Below are 22,245 nucleotides of genomic sequence, written 5' to 3' on the forward strand. Positions count from 1 at the left end.
TCACAGTTACCATCGTTAGTTATACTAGACCCGAGATAGATAAAGGTGTTTACTATCTGGTATTCCAGCAACATGTTAGTCAGTTGAATAGTGTCGAATCTGTCGACCACCATTATTTTTGTCTTAGCTTTATTGATTTTCAGACCAACTTTATTGCTTTCGTACTCAACTTTTCGCAAAAGATCAAGCATTTCTTGCTCATTTGTTGCTATAACTGTAGTGTCATCAGCAAATCTTAAATTGGAGATTTTCCTACCAGCTACTGTTACTCCACCGGCCCAGCCTTCTAAAACCATCCTCATGACATGTTCACCATAAATGTTAAATAAGTCAGGTGACAACACGCATCCTTGTCTAACACCTCTCTCGGTCTTGAATTGGTTTGAGAACTTCTGATATAGTCGTATTGTCGCTATATTAGACTGGTACAGATTTTTTTGGGCCGGCGTAGCGCAGGTGGTAGTGTGCTTGCCTCGCATGCCGGTGGTCCGGAGTTCAAATCCTACCGCCGGCAAGAACAACTAGACATTTTTAAAATGTCTATAGGCCCCAGGTCGACTCAGCCTGAATAAAATGAGTACCTTGGGTAAAACCAGGGGTAATAATAGGCGGTTGAAGCGTAGCACTGGCCCTGTTACCTTCCTTGTATACCGTAGGCCCTAGATATAGTAGACTACCCTGCTATACTCCCAAAGCCGCGTGAGGTATAAAACGGGAGACTATTATTTACAGATTTTTAATAAGTGTCACCAGGTGCATTGGTGCGCCCATTTCTATTAAAATTAGTTGAAAGACTGATAAGTTTGTACACACTTGAATGAATAGAGGAAATAAAAAATGTAGTATATCAAAGTGTGTAAATAATTTATTTCTTTAGCTGAGCGCTTTCGACATAAACGTCATCATCGGAGCTAATGGTCAATTGTTAAAAAAAGTACCGCTACAAAATTGAGGTGTTAACATTTGCATCTTGTGAAAATAAATTTTGGTTGGATATGCTATGTCCTCCGTACAACCCCAAACAGTAAAAACAGAAAAACGGCCACATTACACGTTACACACACAAAAAAAAATTTCATGGTATAGGTATCACCCATCCATTGTTGGCCTAGTAGAAACAGCTGACTGACCTAAGGTCCAGGTATATACCATGAAAAATTTTTTTGTGTTTGTGTAAGGTGTAATGTGGCCGTCTTTCTGTTTTTACTGTTTGGGGTTGTACGGAGGACATATCATATCCAATCAAAAATTAATTTCACAAGATGCAAATGTTAACACCTCAATTTTGTAGCGGTACTTTTTTTAACAATTGACCATTAGCTCCGATGATGACGTTTATGTCGAAAGCGCTCAGCTAAAGAAATAAATTATTTACATACTTTGATATACTACATTTTTTATTTCCTCTATCTATTAAAATTGACCACAGATTTATCCAGCTGACACAATCAAATGCCTTTTGGTAGTCAACGAAGCATATAATTATAGATACTTAAAATTCTCTAGACTTTTCAATGAGTTGTCTCAGGTTCAGGATTTGTTCTGTGATGCCTGATGTTAAATCCAGAAAAACAATTTAAAACTATACAGTTTTTAAAGGGTTTTTACTCACATATCTTGGTGATTGTTGGCTCAAGCATGTACTTTGGCCAGTAATAAACACTGATGATAAAATTGTTATTCCGAAAACGTTATGTGGTGTAGCTCTTTTTAGGGATTGTTTATAAATATATGTCTTGGCCTCATTATATTGATTTTGTTCTAAGTACATGGTCTATTTATTTGGCCAGATCCTGTACTAAATTTTTGGGCTTTTCGTTAATTACTTGTCGATTTTAATACTAAAAGAGTCGTCGGTAGTCAGATACACCTAGTAGAAAAAAAAACGCCGGTTCAGTTATTACAAAATAACTTCACCCTATAATTTATCCCTCCTTCCCCACCCTAATAATAATTGAAGACTTCGAGACCTACCAGTTAAATAAGGTAAGAATTGTTTGTATAATAATCCTACAGTCCATTTTGAATTTGTTTTGCATAACCAGCATTCGCCACTCCAATATACCTTTTATACAGTCGGAAAAATAAAAGAATACCCATGAACGAACATATAAAACACGCTGTATTTTCCTGTCACCGTGTCACACAAAAAATTGGCCAGCGCAAATACATGTAATAATTATTGTTACATGTACTTGCACTGGACAATTTTCTTTGTGACACGGTGACAGGAATATACAGCGTGTTTTATATGTTCGTTCATGGGTATTCTTTCATTTTTCCGACTGTAAAGATATTTAATTATTTTTTGATATATTATGTCAAAGTTTTTAAAGTTTCCAACCTAACAGAAATATTAAAAATATTGAAAAATATTAAAAATATTCCTAAAAGATATTTAATTGAAAATTTATTGGACCATTTTGCTGGTAACACCTCCATGGCTTCTAAAAATTGCAAGCCAGATGGATGCTGAAGCGAAGAAGACAAGAGGGAATTCTAAAAACTTACAATTCACGACCCCATCTGTCCAGCTAGTAAATTCCAACGGAAAATGGACCTAGTTACTCAAAGGAGTAAAACCAATATAAAATGAAATAAAAAAATGTATACCATTTTTATTCAGTTGCAATGCGAAGGCAAAACTGTCTTATTTTTCACTTAGAACAGAGAACGCAAACCAGCACTCTAAATCGACGATTTTCGACTCTATTTGGAGTCATCATCAGAGAGGCGTAGGTTTGCTGCTCTCCGCACCAAGTGACGAATCTCCGAGAGCTTATCCCCGCATTGCAACTGAAGTTTATGGAGTAGGTGTCTAACGACATCTGGTAACTGAAAGTCGTTAGACACCTACTCCATAAACGTCAGTTGCAATGCGGGGATAAACTCTCTACTCTGGGTTAATTAGCAAAATACAAGGAAAAGTTATTTACCAGCAATTTTATTGCTGGAATCGAATCTTATGATTGTATATATTAATAATATAGATATGCAAAGTCCGCAGATAGTGTGCTACTTTTTTTATAAACAAAATGGCGCCCGAAAACTGTGTTTTTTTCAATTTTTGCTCTATAACTCCAAAGATTTTAACTTTAGACCAAAAACGCCCAAATAAAAATTCACCGCAATTAAGTTCTGCATAGAAACGTGTTTTTTCCGATTTACTTCGACGAAAAATTTCCCCGGAAGAAGCGGGTTTTTCCAACAAAATCTTTAATTTTCAACTAAACTTTTAGATAAGTAGTTGTTAATCAATAATTAAATAACTTGGTAACGTAAAAGCCCTTTCCGTATATATTATAATTCCAGAAGCCGATGGAAATTGAATGAACAGTTTAGCAACAATTAAAATGTTAATTAAAAATTTACGGTCGCTATAATACCGACAATAATTATGATGCATAAGAATAACTATGATTTTTTCATAAAAAGACACTATACCTACCTAATGTACTATACAGAATTGAAATTGGACTATTTAAGCGGCCTCAGGAATATTTTAAAATTATAAACACTTTTTTGGTTTATAAACAAATAGAATATCTCGGAAAATGTTAAACTAAATTAAATTGTGAAAACGGTATTCGAAAGACAGCGCCAGGACGCTTCTTTTAAAAGAAAAAACGTTTAATTATGACGAGTGGTTCCTGAGATACAACCGGTCAAAGTTGACCGGAATTTACGGCAAATATATAAACAATAGGATCATAATTTTCAAACCATCACCTTTTTATTTTTGTCCTTTTTCTCCACACCAATTTTCATATCTTTAAAATCCTCATAACATATATTATTATAATAAAAACTATCGATAATACGTGTGAAAATTGACAAAAATAGCAAAATTCCAATCAAAAATTAGGTTGGAGAAAATGTAACCCTCAAAGTTCAAAATCGGTATACGTTAACAAAATGCATTTTCTCGGCTTCCCATGGAGAAATTTCCTTCATTCTTTTTTTGTTCCTTAATAACTCGAGTAGAGCCATCGAACTAACGCATTATTAAATGTCAAACTTGCTTTTCTTTTGTTATAATAGATTAATTTATTTATAAGAACAGAAAATTACATATTTTTTCCAGTTGTAGGCTTTTTTTTAGATAAACTTACTACAAGTGTACCTTTTAAGTTAAAAACATAAATATTCTCATTTGAAAGCTGTATACTTATTTAAACAATTTTTATTTAAACAAATTAAAATATTGTGTTAAAATAAATAAATAAATTTATTATAACAAAACAAAAGCAAGTTTGACATTTAATAATGCGTTAGTTCGATGGCTCTACTCAAGTTACTTGGGAACAAAAAAAGAATGAAGGAAATTACTCCATGGGAAGCCGAGAAAATGCATTTTTTTAACGTATACCGATTTTGAACTTTGAGGGTTACATTTTCTCCAACCTAATTTTTGATTGGAATTTTGCTATTTTTGGCAAGTTTCACACGTATTATCGATAGTTTTTATTATAATAATATATGTTATGAGGATTTTAAAGATATGAAAATTGGTGTGGAGAAAGAGGACAAAAATAAAAAGGTGATGGTTTGAAAATTATGATCATATTGTTTATATCTTTGCCGTAAATTTCGGTCAACTTTGACCGGTTGTATCTCAGGAACCACTCATCATAATTAAACGTTTTTTCTTTTAAAAAAGCGTCCTGCCGCTGTCTTTCGAATACCGTTTGCACGATTTAATTTAGTTTAATATTTCCCGAGATATTCTATTTGTTTATAAGCCAAGAAATTGTTTATAATTTTAAAATATTCCTGAGGCCGCTTAAATAGTCAAATTTCAATTCTGTAAAGTACGTTAGATAGGTATAGTGTCTTTTTACGAAAAAATTATAGTTATTCTTATGCATCATAATTATTGTCGTTATTATAGCGACCGTAAATTTTTAATTAACATTTTAATTGTTGCTAAACTGTTCATTCAATTTCCATAAGCTTCTGGAATTATAATATATACGGAAAGGGCTTTTACGTTACCAAGTTATTTAATTATTGATTAACAACTACTTATCTAAAAGTTTAGTTGAAAATTAAAGATTTTGTTGGAAAACCCGCTTTTTCCGGGGAAAGTTTTCGTCGAAGTAAATCGGAAAAAACACGTCTCTATGCAGAATTTAATTGCGGTGAATTTTTATTTGGGTGTTTTCGGTCTAAAGTTAAAATCTTTGGAGTTATAGAGCAAAAATTGAAAAACACACGATTTTCGGGCGCCATTTTGTTTATAAAAAAAGTAGCACACTATCTGCGGACTTTGCATATCTATATTATTAATATATACAATCATAAGATTCGATTCCAGCAATAAAATTGCTGGTAAATAACTTTTCCTAAAAATGGCCTATTCTCCGATAATCAGCCCAGACTACTCGGAGAGTCGTCACTTAAGGCGGAGAGCAGCAAACCTGCGCCTCTCTGATGATGACTCCAAATAGAGTCGAAAATCGTCGATTTAGAATGCTGGTTTGCGCTCTCTGTTCTAAGTGAAAAATAAGACAGTTTTGCCTTCGCATTGCAACTGAATAAAAATGGTATACATTTTTATTTCAATTTATTATGTATTTGCAGAAAATATTCTGTAGTTTGTTCATTTTCAAGAACTACTTTTATTATTTTAGGAGAATGCCACGATGTATGTGAAGCTAAAAGTGTGTATTATATCGGGACCATCTGTATAACGATGTATAGTTTATAACTTATGAGGTTAATGATACTGTCTACTACCCCCTACTATTCGTGGAACGGAGTCATGTAACATTAAACGCTATATTGTTGCGTTCTAATTTAAGATAAAAGCTAACCTACTGCCATCCTAAGCGGTAATTGTCTATTTATACTAATTAAGCGTAAGATTTAGAATCTTCTTTACGATAATATCACTTAATAACTGCGTTGACATAATAATAATTATCATACAGAACAAGTAAAAACTTCGTTTGTATAATGGTATAAAAAGTTTATTGAATAATTATTAAAAAGTCATCCAAAAGGATTCGCAAAACGTTTTCGATCTAGATCAGATCATCTTCAGTGCGTTCTGCTTAGTAGATGAAACTATAGCAACCTTATTACTCTGGGCTAATTAGCAAAATTCATGGAAAAGTTATTTACCAGCAATTTTATTGCTGGAATCGAATTATAAAATCCTATATATTAATAATATAGATATGCAAAGTCCGCAGATAGTGTGCTACTTTTTTTATAAACAAAATGGCGCCGACAGATCGTATTTTTTTCAATTATTGCTCTGTAACTCCGAAGATTTTAACTTTACACCAAAAATACTCAAATAAAAATTCACCCCAATTTAATTCTACATAGAGGCATGTTTTTCCCGATTTGCTCCGACGAAAATTTTCCTCGGAAAATGTGGGTTTTCCCAAAAAAATCTCGAATTTTCAAATAAATTTTTTGGGCCAGTAATTATTTATCAAATAGCGTTGTGAAATAAAAGCTTTCTTGGTATAGATTATAAATTCAGAAGCCGGTTAAAATGAAACGAATATTTTAGCAACAATTCAAATGTTAATTAACAATTTGCAGTCGCAATAACAACCAAAATAATCATGAGACATTGATCAAACTTAGAAAGATTATAAAGGTGTGATGCCTATTTAATATTTTGTCGACAAAATATAAATTTTTCATTTTTTTGCATAATCTTTAAATGTTAAAAAAAAATTGTTATAAACAAATTAACATTTCTTAGAAATTGTTTATTATATTCTAGTTTTAAAAAATACTTAAAATGCGTATTTCATAGGTCTTGAAAATGAATGCTTTAAAAAAATTTTCCAACCATTTGCAAAAAAGTTAGGAAACAGCAAAATAAATATACGATATCTCCATTGTTTATAATTTGTTTTAATTGTTTCAAAGCTTAAAAGTGAGTCTATGGTACAATCTAATTACTCACAAAGAATGTCAAAAATTAGTGCAATGGTTATATTTTAATCAAAGATTAAAAATATTTTTTTTTGTAATTTTTAGCGCGAAAGTAGGCTTGAAATAAATAAATAAATAACTTTTTTGCAAATGGTTGCAAAAAAGTTTTAAAGTATTCATTTTCAAGATATTTGAAATGCGCATTTTAGCTATTTTTTTAAATTATAATATAATAAATACTTTATGAGAAACGTTAATTTGTTTATAACTATTTTTTAACATTTAAAGATTATGCAAAAAAATAAAAAATTTATATTTTGTCGACAAAATGTTAAATAGGCATCTCATCTTTATAAGATTTCAAAGTTTGATCAGTGTATCATAATTATTTTGGTTATTATTGCGACCGTAAATTATTAATTAACAATTGAATTGTTGCTAAAATATTCGTTTAATTTTCACCAGCTTCTGGAACTATAATCTAAACCAAGAAGGCTTTTAAGTCACCAAATTATGTAACTATTGGTAAATAATTACTTATCTAAAACTTTATTTGAAAATTAAAGATTTTGTTGGGAAAACCCGCATTTTCCGAGGAAAATTTTCGTCGGAGCAGATCGGGAAAAACACGTCTCTATGCAGAATTTAATCACGGTGAATTTTTATTTGAGTGTTTTTGTTGTAAATTTAAAATCTTCGGAGTTCTAGAGCAATAATTGAAAAAAAGACGATTTTCGGGCGCCATTTTGTTTATAAAAAAAGTAGCACACTATCTGAGGACTTTGCATACCTATATTATTAATATATAGGATCTTATAATTCGATTCCAGTAATAAAATTGCTGGTAAATAACTTTTCCCAAAAATGGCCTATTCTCCGATAATCAGCCCAGACTATATAGAATAGGTGACATCGAGAAATATGATTTACATTTCGAAAAACTGGTGTTAGTGTTTTTCGAAATGTAAATCATATTTCTCGATGTCACCTATTCTATAAGGTTTTTGTGTATCTATATGTATTTTTTAATTCTGTAGGTATTTAAATGGGTAGGAAGTAAACATTAATAATAATCATCAATGGTGCTACAGGCTTATAAAAGAGCCTCGACCTTTCCAAGTCTATTACGCCAGTCAGTTCTATCCATTGCAAACTATTGCCAGTTTGTGCACCTATTTTTCTACCATCCTCATATACACCATCCTTCCATCCGAGTTATGGCCTACCCCTATTTCTACTTCCCACAAGTTGTGACATAAGGATTCTTCGAGGAGGGTTGTTCTGCTGTGATCTTGCTGATGTCCTGCCCATCTTAGTCTTCCTATTTTTATAAGAAATACTAGGTCTTTACCACCAAATATACCTATGTTTATACAGGGTGTTTCATTAATAATTGTCCATATAGTAACTGGAGAAACCTTAGCACAAAATACGAAGATTTAACCCAAAACACTTAAATAAAATGTGGTTCCTTACTGAGTTAAAGGGTATTTTATCTAAAAATTTAAAAACTATTTTTGCTCAGCATTTTAAAACTATTTGACGTCTCCTTTTCATAGTTGGCAGAAAGTGCGACTATTATACACCCTACTAAATTATGATAAACAAACGTTTCTAGCTACTAGCAGAGGCGTACGACAGGGCATAGTGAATGATTGACCCTTCTCAAATTCTACGCCACTGGTGGAATTACTATTTTAGTGCCATTTTTAGATTCTACAATACTTTCTACCTAAATAATATACTCCTCATTAGTCATTAGTTTTCGAGATATTTGAAGTTAAATATGAAACGGCACAGTTATTTTGATTAATTTATGATATGATTCATATGATTAAAACTTAAAAATTATTTTTACCCAGTACTTTAAAACTCTTTGGCATATCGTTATCATACTTGGTAGAAAGTGTAGGTACCGTACACCCTACTAAATTAAGATAAATAAACGTTTCTATCTACTACCAGAGGCGTACGACAGGGGATAGTGGCTGGTTGACCCCTCCTCAATTCTACGCCACTGACGAAATTGCTATTTTAGTGTATTTTTGATTTTCAAATACTTTCTACGTAAATAATATACTCTTCATTCGTAACGATAAAATTATTAGTTTTCGAGATATTTGAAACTAAAAATGAAGTGACACAATACATTAATCAAAATATCCGTGTGGCTTAATTTTTAACTTCAAAGATCTCGAAAACTAATGACTTTATCGTTACGAATGAAGAGTATATTATTTTCATAGAAAGTATTGGAGAATCAAAAAATTTAACCAAAATAGTAATTCCGCCAGTGGCGTAGAATTTGGAAAGGGTCAACCATTCATTTTCCCCCGTCGTACGCCTCTGGTAATAGACAAAAACTTTTTTAACATAATTTAGTAGTTTGTACAGTACCTATACCTTCAACCAAATACAAAAAGGATACGTCGAATAGTTTTAAAATGCTGAGCAGAAATATTTTTTAAATTTTTAGATAAAACACCCTGTAACTCAGTAAGGAACCACATTTTATTTAAGTGTTTTATATTAAATATTCGTATTTTGTGCTAAGGTTTCTCCAGTTACTATATGGACAATTATTAATGAAACACCCTGTATATGTGGTATACCTCGTAGTTGTACCTCCTCTTCCAAACACCATTTTCACAGATGCCACCGAATATTACTCCCAGGATCCTTCATTCAAATATAAGTAGAAGATTTTCATCTGCCTTGGAGATGGTCCATGTTTCGGATCCATATGTCAACACTAGTTGTATAAGGGTTTTGGGGGTTTGGGGGTTTTGTATATGGTTAAAACATTATTGATACAAATCGTTTATTTAAAACAGAAATAAAGTAATAACAGGAAAATAAGTAACACAAAGGAAAATACCAAGTAACGCAAAAAAAATTAACTTTGTCCGAAACATTAAACAAAAAAAAATATTTCGTTGTCCACAGGTAGCTGTTTTTATGTTTAGTATCGATTATTGCCTCCCCTACATTTGCGGAAGATTTCAATACGTCTAGAGATATTTTCAATAAGTTGCTGAACCTTTTCTTGCGGTGTTCCCATTTCCAAATATGTTCCCATTCTTTATTCAACGCTATTTTCAACTCTTGAAGGGATTCTGGCAGTGGTTGCCTCTTTTTAATATTTTCCCTAAAATGTTCTAATGGATTCATTTCAGGGCTACAAGGGGGCCAATTCCAAACAGGCTTCCCTAGGATGGTAAAAATTGAATTTTGTTTCCACTTAAAATACCTTATAATAGAAATCATTATTAAATATGCATTAAATGCCAAATATCAAGTACTTCTCCGATACCTATTTTAGTTATTTTTTTAGGGATTACTAATTTGCGCTTCTATTAACGAAACTATAAAACCCTCAATAGTATCTGCTTATATTAAGAGGCGCTTTAAACGAATTTCTTAATTTATTTGATAATTTTGCTCCGTTTCTGTGGTAAATACAGATTGCAATAAAAACTAGAAAATCGTATTCAATTTTAAGCTCAAAAGCTTTTAATTTGAGCTTGCACTCCATAAAATGTTTGTGTAAATAATCTTCTCGTTTAAGTTGCAGTTATTAATTTCAAATTTAGGATACACAGAGAAGCATGAGTTTAAAAATGAGGTAATAGTAAACATTCAATCCGTTTAACTATATAAAATATTCAAACGCAAATTCATAAATGAGATTTGAATTTATACAGTGAGGGAGGGCAGCAAATATCTGGAAAATAATGTAAAAAGATGAATTTAAAAAAATATAGTACTAACAGCAATTATAGGAGAAACAATTTTGGCAGAAGAAGATCCAGGTTTTATTTAAAAGAAAAGATAAGCACTTAAATGGATAACCTTTTAATCGCCAACGTTCCAATTTTGGGAACACGATAAAAAACATGTTGCCAAAAAAAACATTTAAAAATATTAGAATAAATATGCTCTGAAAGATAGCTTAAGGCCTTTATTTTGAATATGAAGAATTTTAAACTGTTCATTAAAAGAATGATTATTATCTATATGGTGAAGTGCGTATGTAGAATCTGTTTTTCTACTGTTGAAAGCCCTTTTGTGTTCTGCTATCCGTTTGTCAAAGGTTCTGCCAGTTTGACCGACGTAAGTTTTTCGACAGTCACCACATCAGTTTGTAAACACTACTTTTCGGCTCTTATTGTTCTTATTTATTTTATTATTATATATTCATGGGCGCCCATACCCATGGGCAGGGGGCATGGTTTTCGGGTGCTTTAAATTATATATGGTTATCCAAAGTATAAAAAATATAATGTGCAACATTTTCACGTCTGGCCCCCCTAACGATTTTTATATGGGCGCCCGTGTATTTATTTACCATTATTACTTTTTTTAGTTTGATTTATATATAATATTGACATTTTATTTATTGTTAAAGGTGGCACAGAATAGCGTTCAGCATTAAAGGAGACTCCATAACAGCTATTGTTGATTGCAATCACACAGTCACAAAATCTTTGCTTAGATCTTCGACATCACAACTAAGTACTTCAGGAATGTTAACTGTTGGATATCAAATGTACCCTGAAGGATACTACAATGTGAGTATGGGTTTGGAATATATTGTATTAAATTTAATTGAATTTTACCAGCCATCTTCTATACCTCCAAAACAAAACTAATTTAATATTTCATTTTTTGCTTCTCTAATGCTTTCTATGTAAATAATATACTCTTCAATCGTAACGATAAAATCATTAGTTTTTGATATATTTGAAGTTAAAAACGAGGGGCCATAATTTGTATTATAGTTCTACGAAAACTAAAACGGTGGACTTTTTTTCGTTTCTGTATTTTAATTATCGTCTTCTGAAAAAAAAATGGCCCGATTTTCATTGAAAAGTCCCGGATTTCAGGTATTTTTTTAACCTTGTCCCGGATTCGACTGAATTGGAGTTGGTCACACTAGGCATATGGAAACTTATTTTACGAATGATCCTGGTACATTTGTTTTTGTCGTTTACTTAATTTTGTTTCAATTTGAAATGTAAGTATCGGTTAGCGTTATTTTATTACTCCAAACAACAATAATCGATATGGCTACTTGAAAAATTGTCTCTATCCTATCATACCAATAAACTAATTGGCAGAATAAGCTACTCAATGCGAGTGTTGATCCTGCAATAATAGTAATGTTATTTATTTTTCTTTCAATTGGTGACCTAGGAAATAGACGCATTGTAAGTATTTGATTCCAGGATCAATTAAAAATTACGCTCGAATAGTATATCAACACATAACATCAATTCAATAATGTCTAACTGTTCTATAAATAGATAGACGAAGATTTCAATTCGCTCATCTAGGTCAAGAAACTTTGTCAACAAGATAATTAATAATTTAATGGATTATGTAAAAATTGATATAAATTTTGATTGACTGAAAAAATATTTATTTGTAGATATTATGTGTGCTTTTGAGTATGGCTCCGATCAAAACAGATATTATTCAAATATAATATGTCAGTGTTTTTCAATCTGTGGGTCGCCGACTGAAAGAAACAGTTGAGGATCTTACACAAAAAAAAAATTGATTGGAAGGATGTGCTTATTTATTTTTCAAAAGTTTATCAAATTGTGGTGCTATTTTTGAAACGTTACTAATCAAATCATTTTCTAATTGCAGTCTATTTCTCTGTTTAGTTTTATTAGTGATGTAACGAATATTCGTATTCGCATTCGCATTCGCGAATATTCGTATTCGCATTCGCATTCGCGAATATTCGCATGTTTTTGCATATTCGCATTCGCATCCGCATTTGCGAAATTTGTGCGAATGTTTTGCGAATATGAAAACCAGAAAAAAAAATAATTTTAAGGTAATATTAGGATAATAAAATCAAAATCTATTCACTTTTCATCTTTTTTTATTAAGAAAAGGTAGAAAAGGACACAAATATATTTACTAAAAACAATAATATATTGTTCCACACCTTTTTTGGATTGATACATGTAACTTAAAATATTTAGTAACGAACAACATACTGTCTCTGTGCGCATGCGCGCAGAATAATAAAAATTCATTCCCTATCGCGCCTAAAGAAGTATAACTTAAAAAAGAACAGTATGTCCAGGATATGTTTGGCATTATCGATCTTATTTTGCAACGAGTTCTCTATTTTTGCAAGTAATAACTTTAGGACCATTGCTACAAATAGTGATACATTTTTCCAAATGAATATTGTAGTCACAAGTGTTTTCCAAAAATATATCGTACAAACACTTGTCAGTAGTGCTTGCAGGAATTGCTTTGCAAAATAAGATTGCTTCAGTCAAAATCATTACTTAACGTATGTAGTCTTTTAATTACATTATTTCTTTGGTTTCCCATGACACAAGGGGGTAGTCAGAATATTTCAACCTGTAAAGGGGTCGCGAAATGAAGAAGATTAAAAAACACTGTAATATGTAATATGTAGTGTGTCTCTATCGCACGTTTATTAATTATACATAAGTACTAATGCGAAAAATTCCTAACAAATACTTGACATTTTTATTAAAATTTAATAATATTTATTATGAACTTGTTTTTAACTTAATATTTTTTTAATTATTCTACTATTTATTGCCAATGTGCTAATTAAATACGCCAATCATCAAAATATAATAAATGTATATTATATCGAGTGGACACGAATAATCAACAATTAGGAACAACGATCTAAATTGGAATAAGCCCAGATTACTCTTTAGATTGTTGAAACTGAAGCTCACAAAATGATGGAAGAACTAAAACAGGCATTAGAACAAGTAGGCCTGAACATAAACTTTCAAAAAACAAAATACATACCAGGAAGACGACGAAAAGACCCAGATACAAAGTTTACTGTAATAAAACCATTAAAATAATGGAAATAAAACAAACAATATTTTAAATCTCAAGACTTTTCGTCGAAAGAAACTGTTTACTAGTTACATCTTGAATCTCCGGCTTTAACAATTTATAAGCAAGGAGACGACGAATATAGAAGAAAGTAGAAAGGGCAACGGTCACGTATCTACTCCCTTTTCGTCTAGGAAAAAGTGCCGAAAAACAGTTTCGAGTACTCAAAAATCTGAGTAAAACAGAACAAGGGAGAAAGGCAGTTTTGTTTTTATTTGATTCAGAGTTGGACCACCACCTACACCTAGCTATTTCTACATCTCATGCTTCATCAGTGTAACTATGCAGTCCCAACTCTGAATCAAAAATCAACAAGCCTGCCTTTTAAGGGAAATCACCGCGATGCAGTAATTCCACCTTTAAAACAATTAAAATAATTGATATAAAACAATAAACAATATTTTAAATCTAAGACTTTTCGTCAAAAGAAACTGCTTACTGGTTACATCCTGAATCTCCGGCTTTAACAATTTATAAGCACGGAGACGACGAATATAGAAGAAAGTAGAAAGGACAACGGTCACGTATCTACTCCCTTTTCGTCTAGGAAAAAATGCCGAAAGACAGTTTTGAGTACTCAAAAACCTGAGTAAAGAAGAACAAGGGGGAAAGGCAGTTTTGTTTTTATTTGATTCAGAATTGGACCATCATCTACAGATATCTATTTCTATTTCTTCTAAAATACATACCAATTTAGTTCCAATGGATGTTATGAGAGTAGATCGGCACGAAGTACATCAGGTTTTTAGCTTTATCTATTTAGGGCATGAAATTAGAATAGGAAAATACAATCAATCTTGTGAGATCCAGCGTCGTATAGGCTTGGGATGGGCAGCATTTGACAAGATGCGACCTATTCTAAAAGGAACGCTACAGATTTGCTTGAAGAAAACAGTTTACAACAAATTCATACTGCCGGTAATAATATATAGTTCCGAAACCATAACTTTGACTAAACACTCTGCAAATAAATTGAGAATAACCCAAGGAAAAATGGAAAGAGCAATTTTGAGAATAATAAGAACAGATATGGTACCAAATAGTATAGTGAGAGAGAGGACCAAAGTGACAGATGTCATAGAAAAAATTGCACAAGCCAAATCGAGATGGGCTGGACATGTAGCACGTTTAAATGATAATAGGCGGACCAAAAGACTCATAGAAGGGTAGAGAAGATAAAAGACACCGAGGTAGACCACCAAAAAGATGGATGGATGTCTTGAGAAAAACAGTGGGAAATTGGAAACAGAAAGCACAAGATAGAGACCAGTGGAAGAATATGGAAGAGACCTATATCTAACAGTGGATGCAAGAGGTCGAGGAATGATGATGATGATGATGAAACTGAATGTTTAAACTTTAAACTTAAAATTAGACACTTGAAACCATCGAAAATAATAATTTCGAGGCATGAAAATTTAAGATTTTAAATGGCTTCATTCATGACAATGGTTCATGACAACTATCATTTTTAGAGAAAAATGACAAGATACCTTTTCTGTTTAAAATGACCCAAAAAATCTAAAAATATGTTTTCTGGGGCAAAGGAGAACATAAGTTTTGGAATTAATTTAAAATAACAAAAATATGAAAAAAAATATTTTTAAGAAACGCTTTTCTTTAGTTACGAGTGACTAAAATTAAACATATTATAAAAAAATCAACTAAAAAGCAAAAAATAAAATAAAAAAATATGTAAAAAAAATTTTAAGAAACGCTTTTCTTTAGTTACGAGTGACTAAAATTAAAAATATTATAAAAAAAATCAACTAAAAAGCAAAAAATAAAAAAAAATGAAAAAATCTAACACATTCATCAAAGAAAAGCGTGGCGCATCTTCATCGAATAAACGGTTTTCGCCCCACGCTTTTCTTTAACGAATGTGTTAGATTTTTTCAATTTTTTTTATTTTTTGCTTTTTAGTTGATATTTTTTATGTATGTATTGAAGTGATCTTGATTATTGATATGAGATGATATTCTTATATGTCACTTAATTTAATCAATGTATTAATACTAATCTAATTAATTAACCAGATCACATATCAATATGTTTTCAATCTCAGGGCGAATTATAAATTAATTACTTACGTTCGTGGCTTCTAAATATTTCTTAATGGTTCCTAATCGGGATAGAAAAGAAAAGAGTAAAAAAAATACACATATGGGTTACAATTATAATTAAAATATTTTTTATTTTATTTAAAAGGCAATCAATGCTTAATATTTGCTATTTCTTATTATTCTTAAACATAACATTTACAAATGGGAATCTTATTTCCTTTTGGTTTTCAATTGAAAGTTTTTATTAACATTTAACTATTAGGAGTTATTAGGAACAACTCTATTTAAGTTTGATGAAGCTTTTCTGATATTATTGATTATGTTATTCAATTTTTTATGTGGAATTTAATACGAAAAACCCATACATTCATGTCCAAACAAATGAGACTGACCTTTTCCTGGTGAACTGAAAATGTCCTCACACAAGACCCGTTTCCTGCTATCCTTGGCTGCGATCAAACCTCGTCCTGGCTTCCAGTAATGTTCTCCTTTGAAAAACTAGCTCGAATAGCTCTCGTTCCTGCGTCTGTCGTGATGCTGTGTTCTACCTTTCTCGAAACTGCTATCAGCTACCGGGACACTCTTGGCTCAAAGAGGTTCTTTTACTCTCGACCTGGCCTACTTCTCGTTCCACGATAGATACTCCACACTCACGGAACTATACCGGCTTTCTCACTCTCCGTACACTACCGTCTACTACTCGACTTCACTTCTCGACAGCTCAAAACATTCTGCCCTCACTTTGTCATCCATTCCCCTACTTTCTAAATATCCCTTCCAGATTCACAAATCAATCTTCCACCACCAACTCTCATTCGTAATATTCCTCAAAACCAATTTTTAATCTTTCTAAATATGCTTAATGGATTTCAAAAGAAAATATTTAATTCCCATTCTAAAATACTTTCTAACTATTTACAAATTTTAATGACCTATTCTCTCTTTCAAATGAGTCTTATTTAGCATAGGCTAATGATCGAAACCTTCCGCGAAAAACGATAATGAACTATCATCTATTTCACTGAGTTTTATTTAGCATAGGCTAATGATCGACCTTCCGAGAAGAACCGATAATGGTACGCGTCATTCACTTTGTTTATTCTAAGCACATTGTTCCGAGTTTCGTACGCTTATTCTAATCACTTCTTAAAATTACATATAACAATTTGTTGTATACAGGTTGTTTTAAATTTATATGCCCGTGGTTGAGAAAATTGAAAATATTTTATATTAAATTGAATTTTGTTTATAATTATCAAATTTTAATTTTCATATCAAATAGAAATATAACAGTATGTATCGGTTTTAGAACGTCTTTCGACGTTGTCCGATGCCTAACTTCCACGTCCTTCTATCATCCCATTGGCCATCTCTAAGATCCCTTGTACTCATTGCTTTGGTTACCCCTTCTTTCCATGTCTTTTCCATGATTTTTTTAATAATATTTTTAATTTTAGTCATTCGTAACTAAAGAAAAGCGTTTCTTAAAAAAAATTTTTTCGTATTTTTTTATTTTTTACTTTTTAGTCTTACACTTTTCAAACATTAAAATATATCGTCATGTTTCTTAATAGTATATTGTGCAACAAGTGCAGAAAGGTACTAATTTCTCACGAGTTTGAAAAGTTGCGGTACGAGCGCAAGCGAGTGCCGCAATTCAAACGAGTGAGAAATGACCTTTCTGCACGTGTTTCACACTATACTTTTTCTACAAGCACAGTTTTTCCTAAAAATAAAAATCACAATTTCCAAACGACGATTAATTATAATAGGTACCTATGTGATAAATTTTAAACTGTATTTAATTAATACCTACTAATCAATTTAAATTCCTTATACCTAAATAAATTGCACAGAAATCAGTTAAAAAATTAATGCACTGCCTTAATTTGTTTAAATTTAAACAATTATTACACATTATTGACATCATATTTATGCAGTCACGGATATACACAAAACCTACTTCATTCGACGTCTCTTGCACAGGTTGCTAAATCCTTATTGGTTATTTGATAATTATAAAATGTTTAATAAGAATAAAATTGTAAAATAAAACAGTTGTAACATCCATAATTTAGTTTCTATGCTATAGTTAAATATAATAATTGTCTTATAGGTTATATATTTGTCTAAAGTTTAACCACGGATGTAAACAGAATATAACGTTACTCAGAATGCGGTAGTCCACGGATGTAAACAGAATATAACGTTACTCAGAATGAGGTAGTCAACTGTGCAGAAAAGAACTTTGCGGCACAGAAACGTCACTTTTCTGCACACTAATGTCAAATATCTTATACTGTGAGAAAATATCAAGTTTGCTAACATAAAACCGTGCAGAAAAGTGCACTTTGAGTAGTGGTTGTAGAAAAAATATGTATAAAACATATTATGGTGTACAAACATGAAAAGTAGTCGGAATCGGCAAAAAATTTGAAACTTAGTTGTTTATTTATGAAGTATATAAACAATTAACATAAAAAGTGAAATTATGTATAGTTCATATAATTAGCTACAATCTGTAAAAGTTTTAAGTTTCTTCATTGCAAAAAACAAGAGAATTTAAGCATTTTCCGTTTAAACCTTTTTTTTAACAATTAATAAACAAAAAAAATTTATTGACTATTCGTGTATTGTTCCCGCGAATGCATATGTCTGCAAATTTTCATTCATTTGCATTGAAGAAAAGTCAGTCAAATTAACTACTAAAGATTTGATGCAAACTATTGAAGTAAAGAAAAGCGAAAAAAAATAGGTAGGTATTTAAACGATTTCTATCCAATTTTGCCCCGAGCCCTTCAGAGATTTGTTTAAAGGAGACACTCTTGAAGAGGAATCCGCAAAGAAACCGAATGAGTAATTTTGTCATACCGGAGCAGCTTCACAACCTGGACTATTCATATTTATTATTCTTCCAAGTTATGTTTGAGGTATGCCTTAAAAACAAGATGATGAAGTACGTGTAATCCTGCAAGAAAAGTATTTATCATTCCCTCACGACGCAAAAAGCTAGTGCCTCATCGGTTAATACGTGGGTTTCATATAGCGTTTAATTGGATAAAACTAAATTCAGGACGGCAACCTAAAGACGTAGCCATAAAAATCTTAAGATTGTCGGAATTATTTTTAGTTTATTTACAAAATATATTAAAAAATTAATGAAAATCCTCCATAAAAGGTATATTTATATTAAAAAAGATCCTTTCGGGCTACATCACAGATCGTTTTCGGCTCTCATCATCTCAGAACAATTCCCTTATCAGTGCTGCTTACCTGAAATACCTAAGTATAATCACTTAAACTGCAAACGTCGTAAACTAAAAAAGTGGTATATTACGTTTTGTTTACTTTACAACACTATACACTATACAGTGAGGACGTTTGAGTTTGCATAAATTCATTATCTCGCGAATGGGCAAATTTGAAGAGAAATCCTCAGACAGGTCCATTTTTATTTTTAAATTAGGACTTTTTGGCATACCTATATATAATACTAGTGACGTCATCCATCTGGGCGTGATGACGTAATCGATGATTTTTTGAATGAGAGTAGGGGTTGTATGATAGCTCATTTGAAAGGTAATGCAATTCTCTATTCAGAAATGTAAACAATATCCTAATTATTTATACAGGGTGGCCAAAAAACATTTTTGAAGATATTCTTCTTTAGCGGCGAATCGATTGAGGGTAAAATTTGATTGATCCGCGCGCATGCGCACACCGACAGTATGGTATTAGTTGTTATACGGGCTCTGATTGGAATATACCACAGTGTTGAATTGAAATTTTGAAATGATCTGTCAATAATTGTTCAATATGGAGATTATCGGTAAACAAAAATATTGTATAATATTAGTTTTTATTGATGTGTGGACAGAAATAAAATCAAATTTATAATTATAGTGACTTTTTAAATAGTTTTGAAAAGCCGCAGGTACGTAATTCTAAATGTTTCAGTTGGAAACACCTAATAGTTTCAATACCTATCTATTTGGAAAATGTAAACAAAATAATGTAGTTACCTATTAGTAGGCAATGCTTTAATTTACATAATCTGATTACGAACAAACTTTCTACAAATCTTCATCTCATATATCGTTTTCTTACTCTATATTTTGTTGTATTTTATTTCGACAAAAATCAAACTAATAATTTTATTAAATTCATATAAATTTATGGTGTAAACGTTTAGTTTGTATATTCCCACATGACGTATACTAGAGTTTGGTGCAGTTTGAAATGGCGTCAACTTTCGTACGGCGCGGTAGACGTGAAGTGGGTTCAAGCCCCAAGCAAGTTATTATTTTTTTATTTTTTTTTATAGATTTTATGATTGTAATTATATTATTATATAACTTTTGAAGATATTCTTTTTTGAAAGTGGTAGATAAGAAAGTTAGTTTGATTTTTAAATAAAATACAAATAACCTTTTAAGTGTATTTACTTCGTTTAAATTACCTATTATATAATAGAAGAATATCTTCTTACGTGCGTACAAAGTACACACACATTCTTTTTTTTTTTAATTAAATTAATTGAGACAAAAAGAAGAATGTATGTAATTTATTTAATGCAAAATACATTTTACTGCTGTCAGAAAACAGAAAAAAATGTTAATTTGAAAAATAAACATTGCTTTTCGCTTAAATTTAATGTTTAAACTGTTAAGGAGGCAGGTGGGTGGCAGCTTTAAAATTGAATTTAAGCGAAAAACAATATTTATTTATCAAGTAAACATTTTTTCCAGTTTTCGGACAACAGTAAAATGTATTTCGAATTAAATAAATTACATACATTCTTATTTTTGTCTCAATTAATTTAGTTCAAGAAAATGTTTTTGGCCACCCTGTATAAATAATTAGGTTATTGTTTATATTACTAAATATAGAATTAAATAACCTTTCAAATGAGCTATTACACAACCCCTACTCTCATTTAAAAAAATTATCGAATACGTCTTCACGCCCAGATGGATGACGTCACTAGTGTTATATACAGGGTGTCCAGAAACTCTACCGACAAACGAATACAGAAGATTCTTCAGATAATTTTAAGACAATTTACCTCAATTCAGCTAGTCCGAAAATGCTTCCTAAGGGAGCTAAATAGAGCTCTTTGAAAATGGCGTCTTGTAATTAGTTTTTCTTAAATACCTCCAGAACGCTTCAATTTAGAAAAACGAAAATCGATGCGTATATTTATCCTCCAGAGATAAATCGATTCCATCCATTGCGAATTTCTAGTACCGATCATAGGCATCCGTTTTGGGTAGGGCAACGGATATTTTATCACATCCCTTTTTTGTCTTTAACTTTTAAGCATTTTTGACACTGGATTATTAAATTGTGAGGTATTCTAGTACTAAAAGGTACTCTTACTTTAAGTCAGTAGGACACACAGTTTTCTAGAAAAATCGATTTGAAAATTTTTCGTTTTTTGAATTTGAAAAAAAAATTGAAAAAATTTTTCAAAAAAAAACGTTGTATTTTACCAACTTAAAGCAAGAGTAACTTTTAGTACTAGGATACCTCATAACTTATTAATTTAGAGTCAAAAATGCTTAAAAATTAAAGACAAAAATGTTATGCGATAAAATAACCGTTGACCTACCCACATCGGACGCGTACTAGAAATTCGCAATTAATGAAATCGATTCATCTCTGAAAGATAAATAAACGTACCAGTTTTCGGATTTCTAAATAGTTTTTTTTGAAACTTTTTTTGAAAATTCAAAAAAAGAAAAATTTTTAAATCGATTTTTCTAGAAAACGGTGTATCCTATCGACTTAAAACAAGAGTACCTTTTAGTTGTAGAATACCTCACAATTTATTAATCCAGAGTTAGAAATGCTTAAAAATTAAAGATAAAAAAGTTATGCGATAAAATAACTATCGCCTACCTAAAACGGACGCCAATGACCTGTACTAGAAATTTGCAATGCAATATGTGTACTTACCAATTTTCGTTTTTCTCAATAGAAGCGTTCTTGAGTTATTTAAGAAAAACTAATTACAAGACGCCATCTTCAAAGAGCTCTAGGTCCCTTAGGAAGCATTTTCGGACTAAGTGAATTGGGTTAAATTATCTTAAAATTATCTGAGGAATCTCCTGTCTTCGTTTGTCGGTAGAGTTTCTGGACACCCTGTATATGCCAAAAAGTCCTAATTTAAAAATAAAAATCGACCTGTCAGAATTTCTCTTCAAATTTCCCCATTCTGGAGATAATTAATTTGTGCAAACTCAAACGTCCTCACTGCATAGGGTTACCATACGTCCGGATTTCGTCCGGACAGTCCGGATTTGAAAGACTGTCAGGATTGGGGTCCGTATATGAGAAATGTCCGGATTTGCTAGGCCCAACGGTGGGA

The 22,245-nt window shown here is 31.4% G+C and overlaps 1 protein-coding gene across 1 annotated transcript in view; it reads left to right on the forward strand.

Moving 5' to 3' along the window:
• LOC126887488 (collagen alpha-1(XI) chain-like) overlaps positions 1-22,245 on the forward strand; it is a 133,860-nt gene that overhangs the window by 78,260 nt on the left and 33,355 nt on the right. Inside the window, exon 6 of the mRNA XM_050655059.1 lies at positions 11,309-11,471. Within this exon, the coding sequence (XP_050511016.1) occupies positions 11,309-11,471 (163 nt within the window). The remainder of the gene's footprint in view (positions 1-11,308; positions 11,472-22,245) is intronic.

Source organism: Diabrotica virgifera, chromosome 6 (genome assembly GCF_917563875.1).
Source record: "Diabrotica virgifera virgifera chromosome 6, PGI_DIABVI_V3a".
NCBI lineage: Eukaryota > Metazoa > Arthropoda > Insecta > Coleoptera > Chrysomelidae > Diabrotica > Diabrotica virgifera.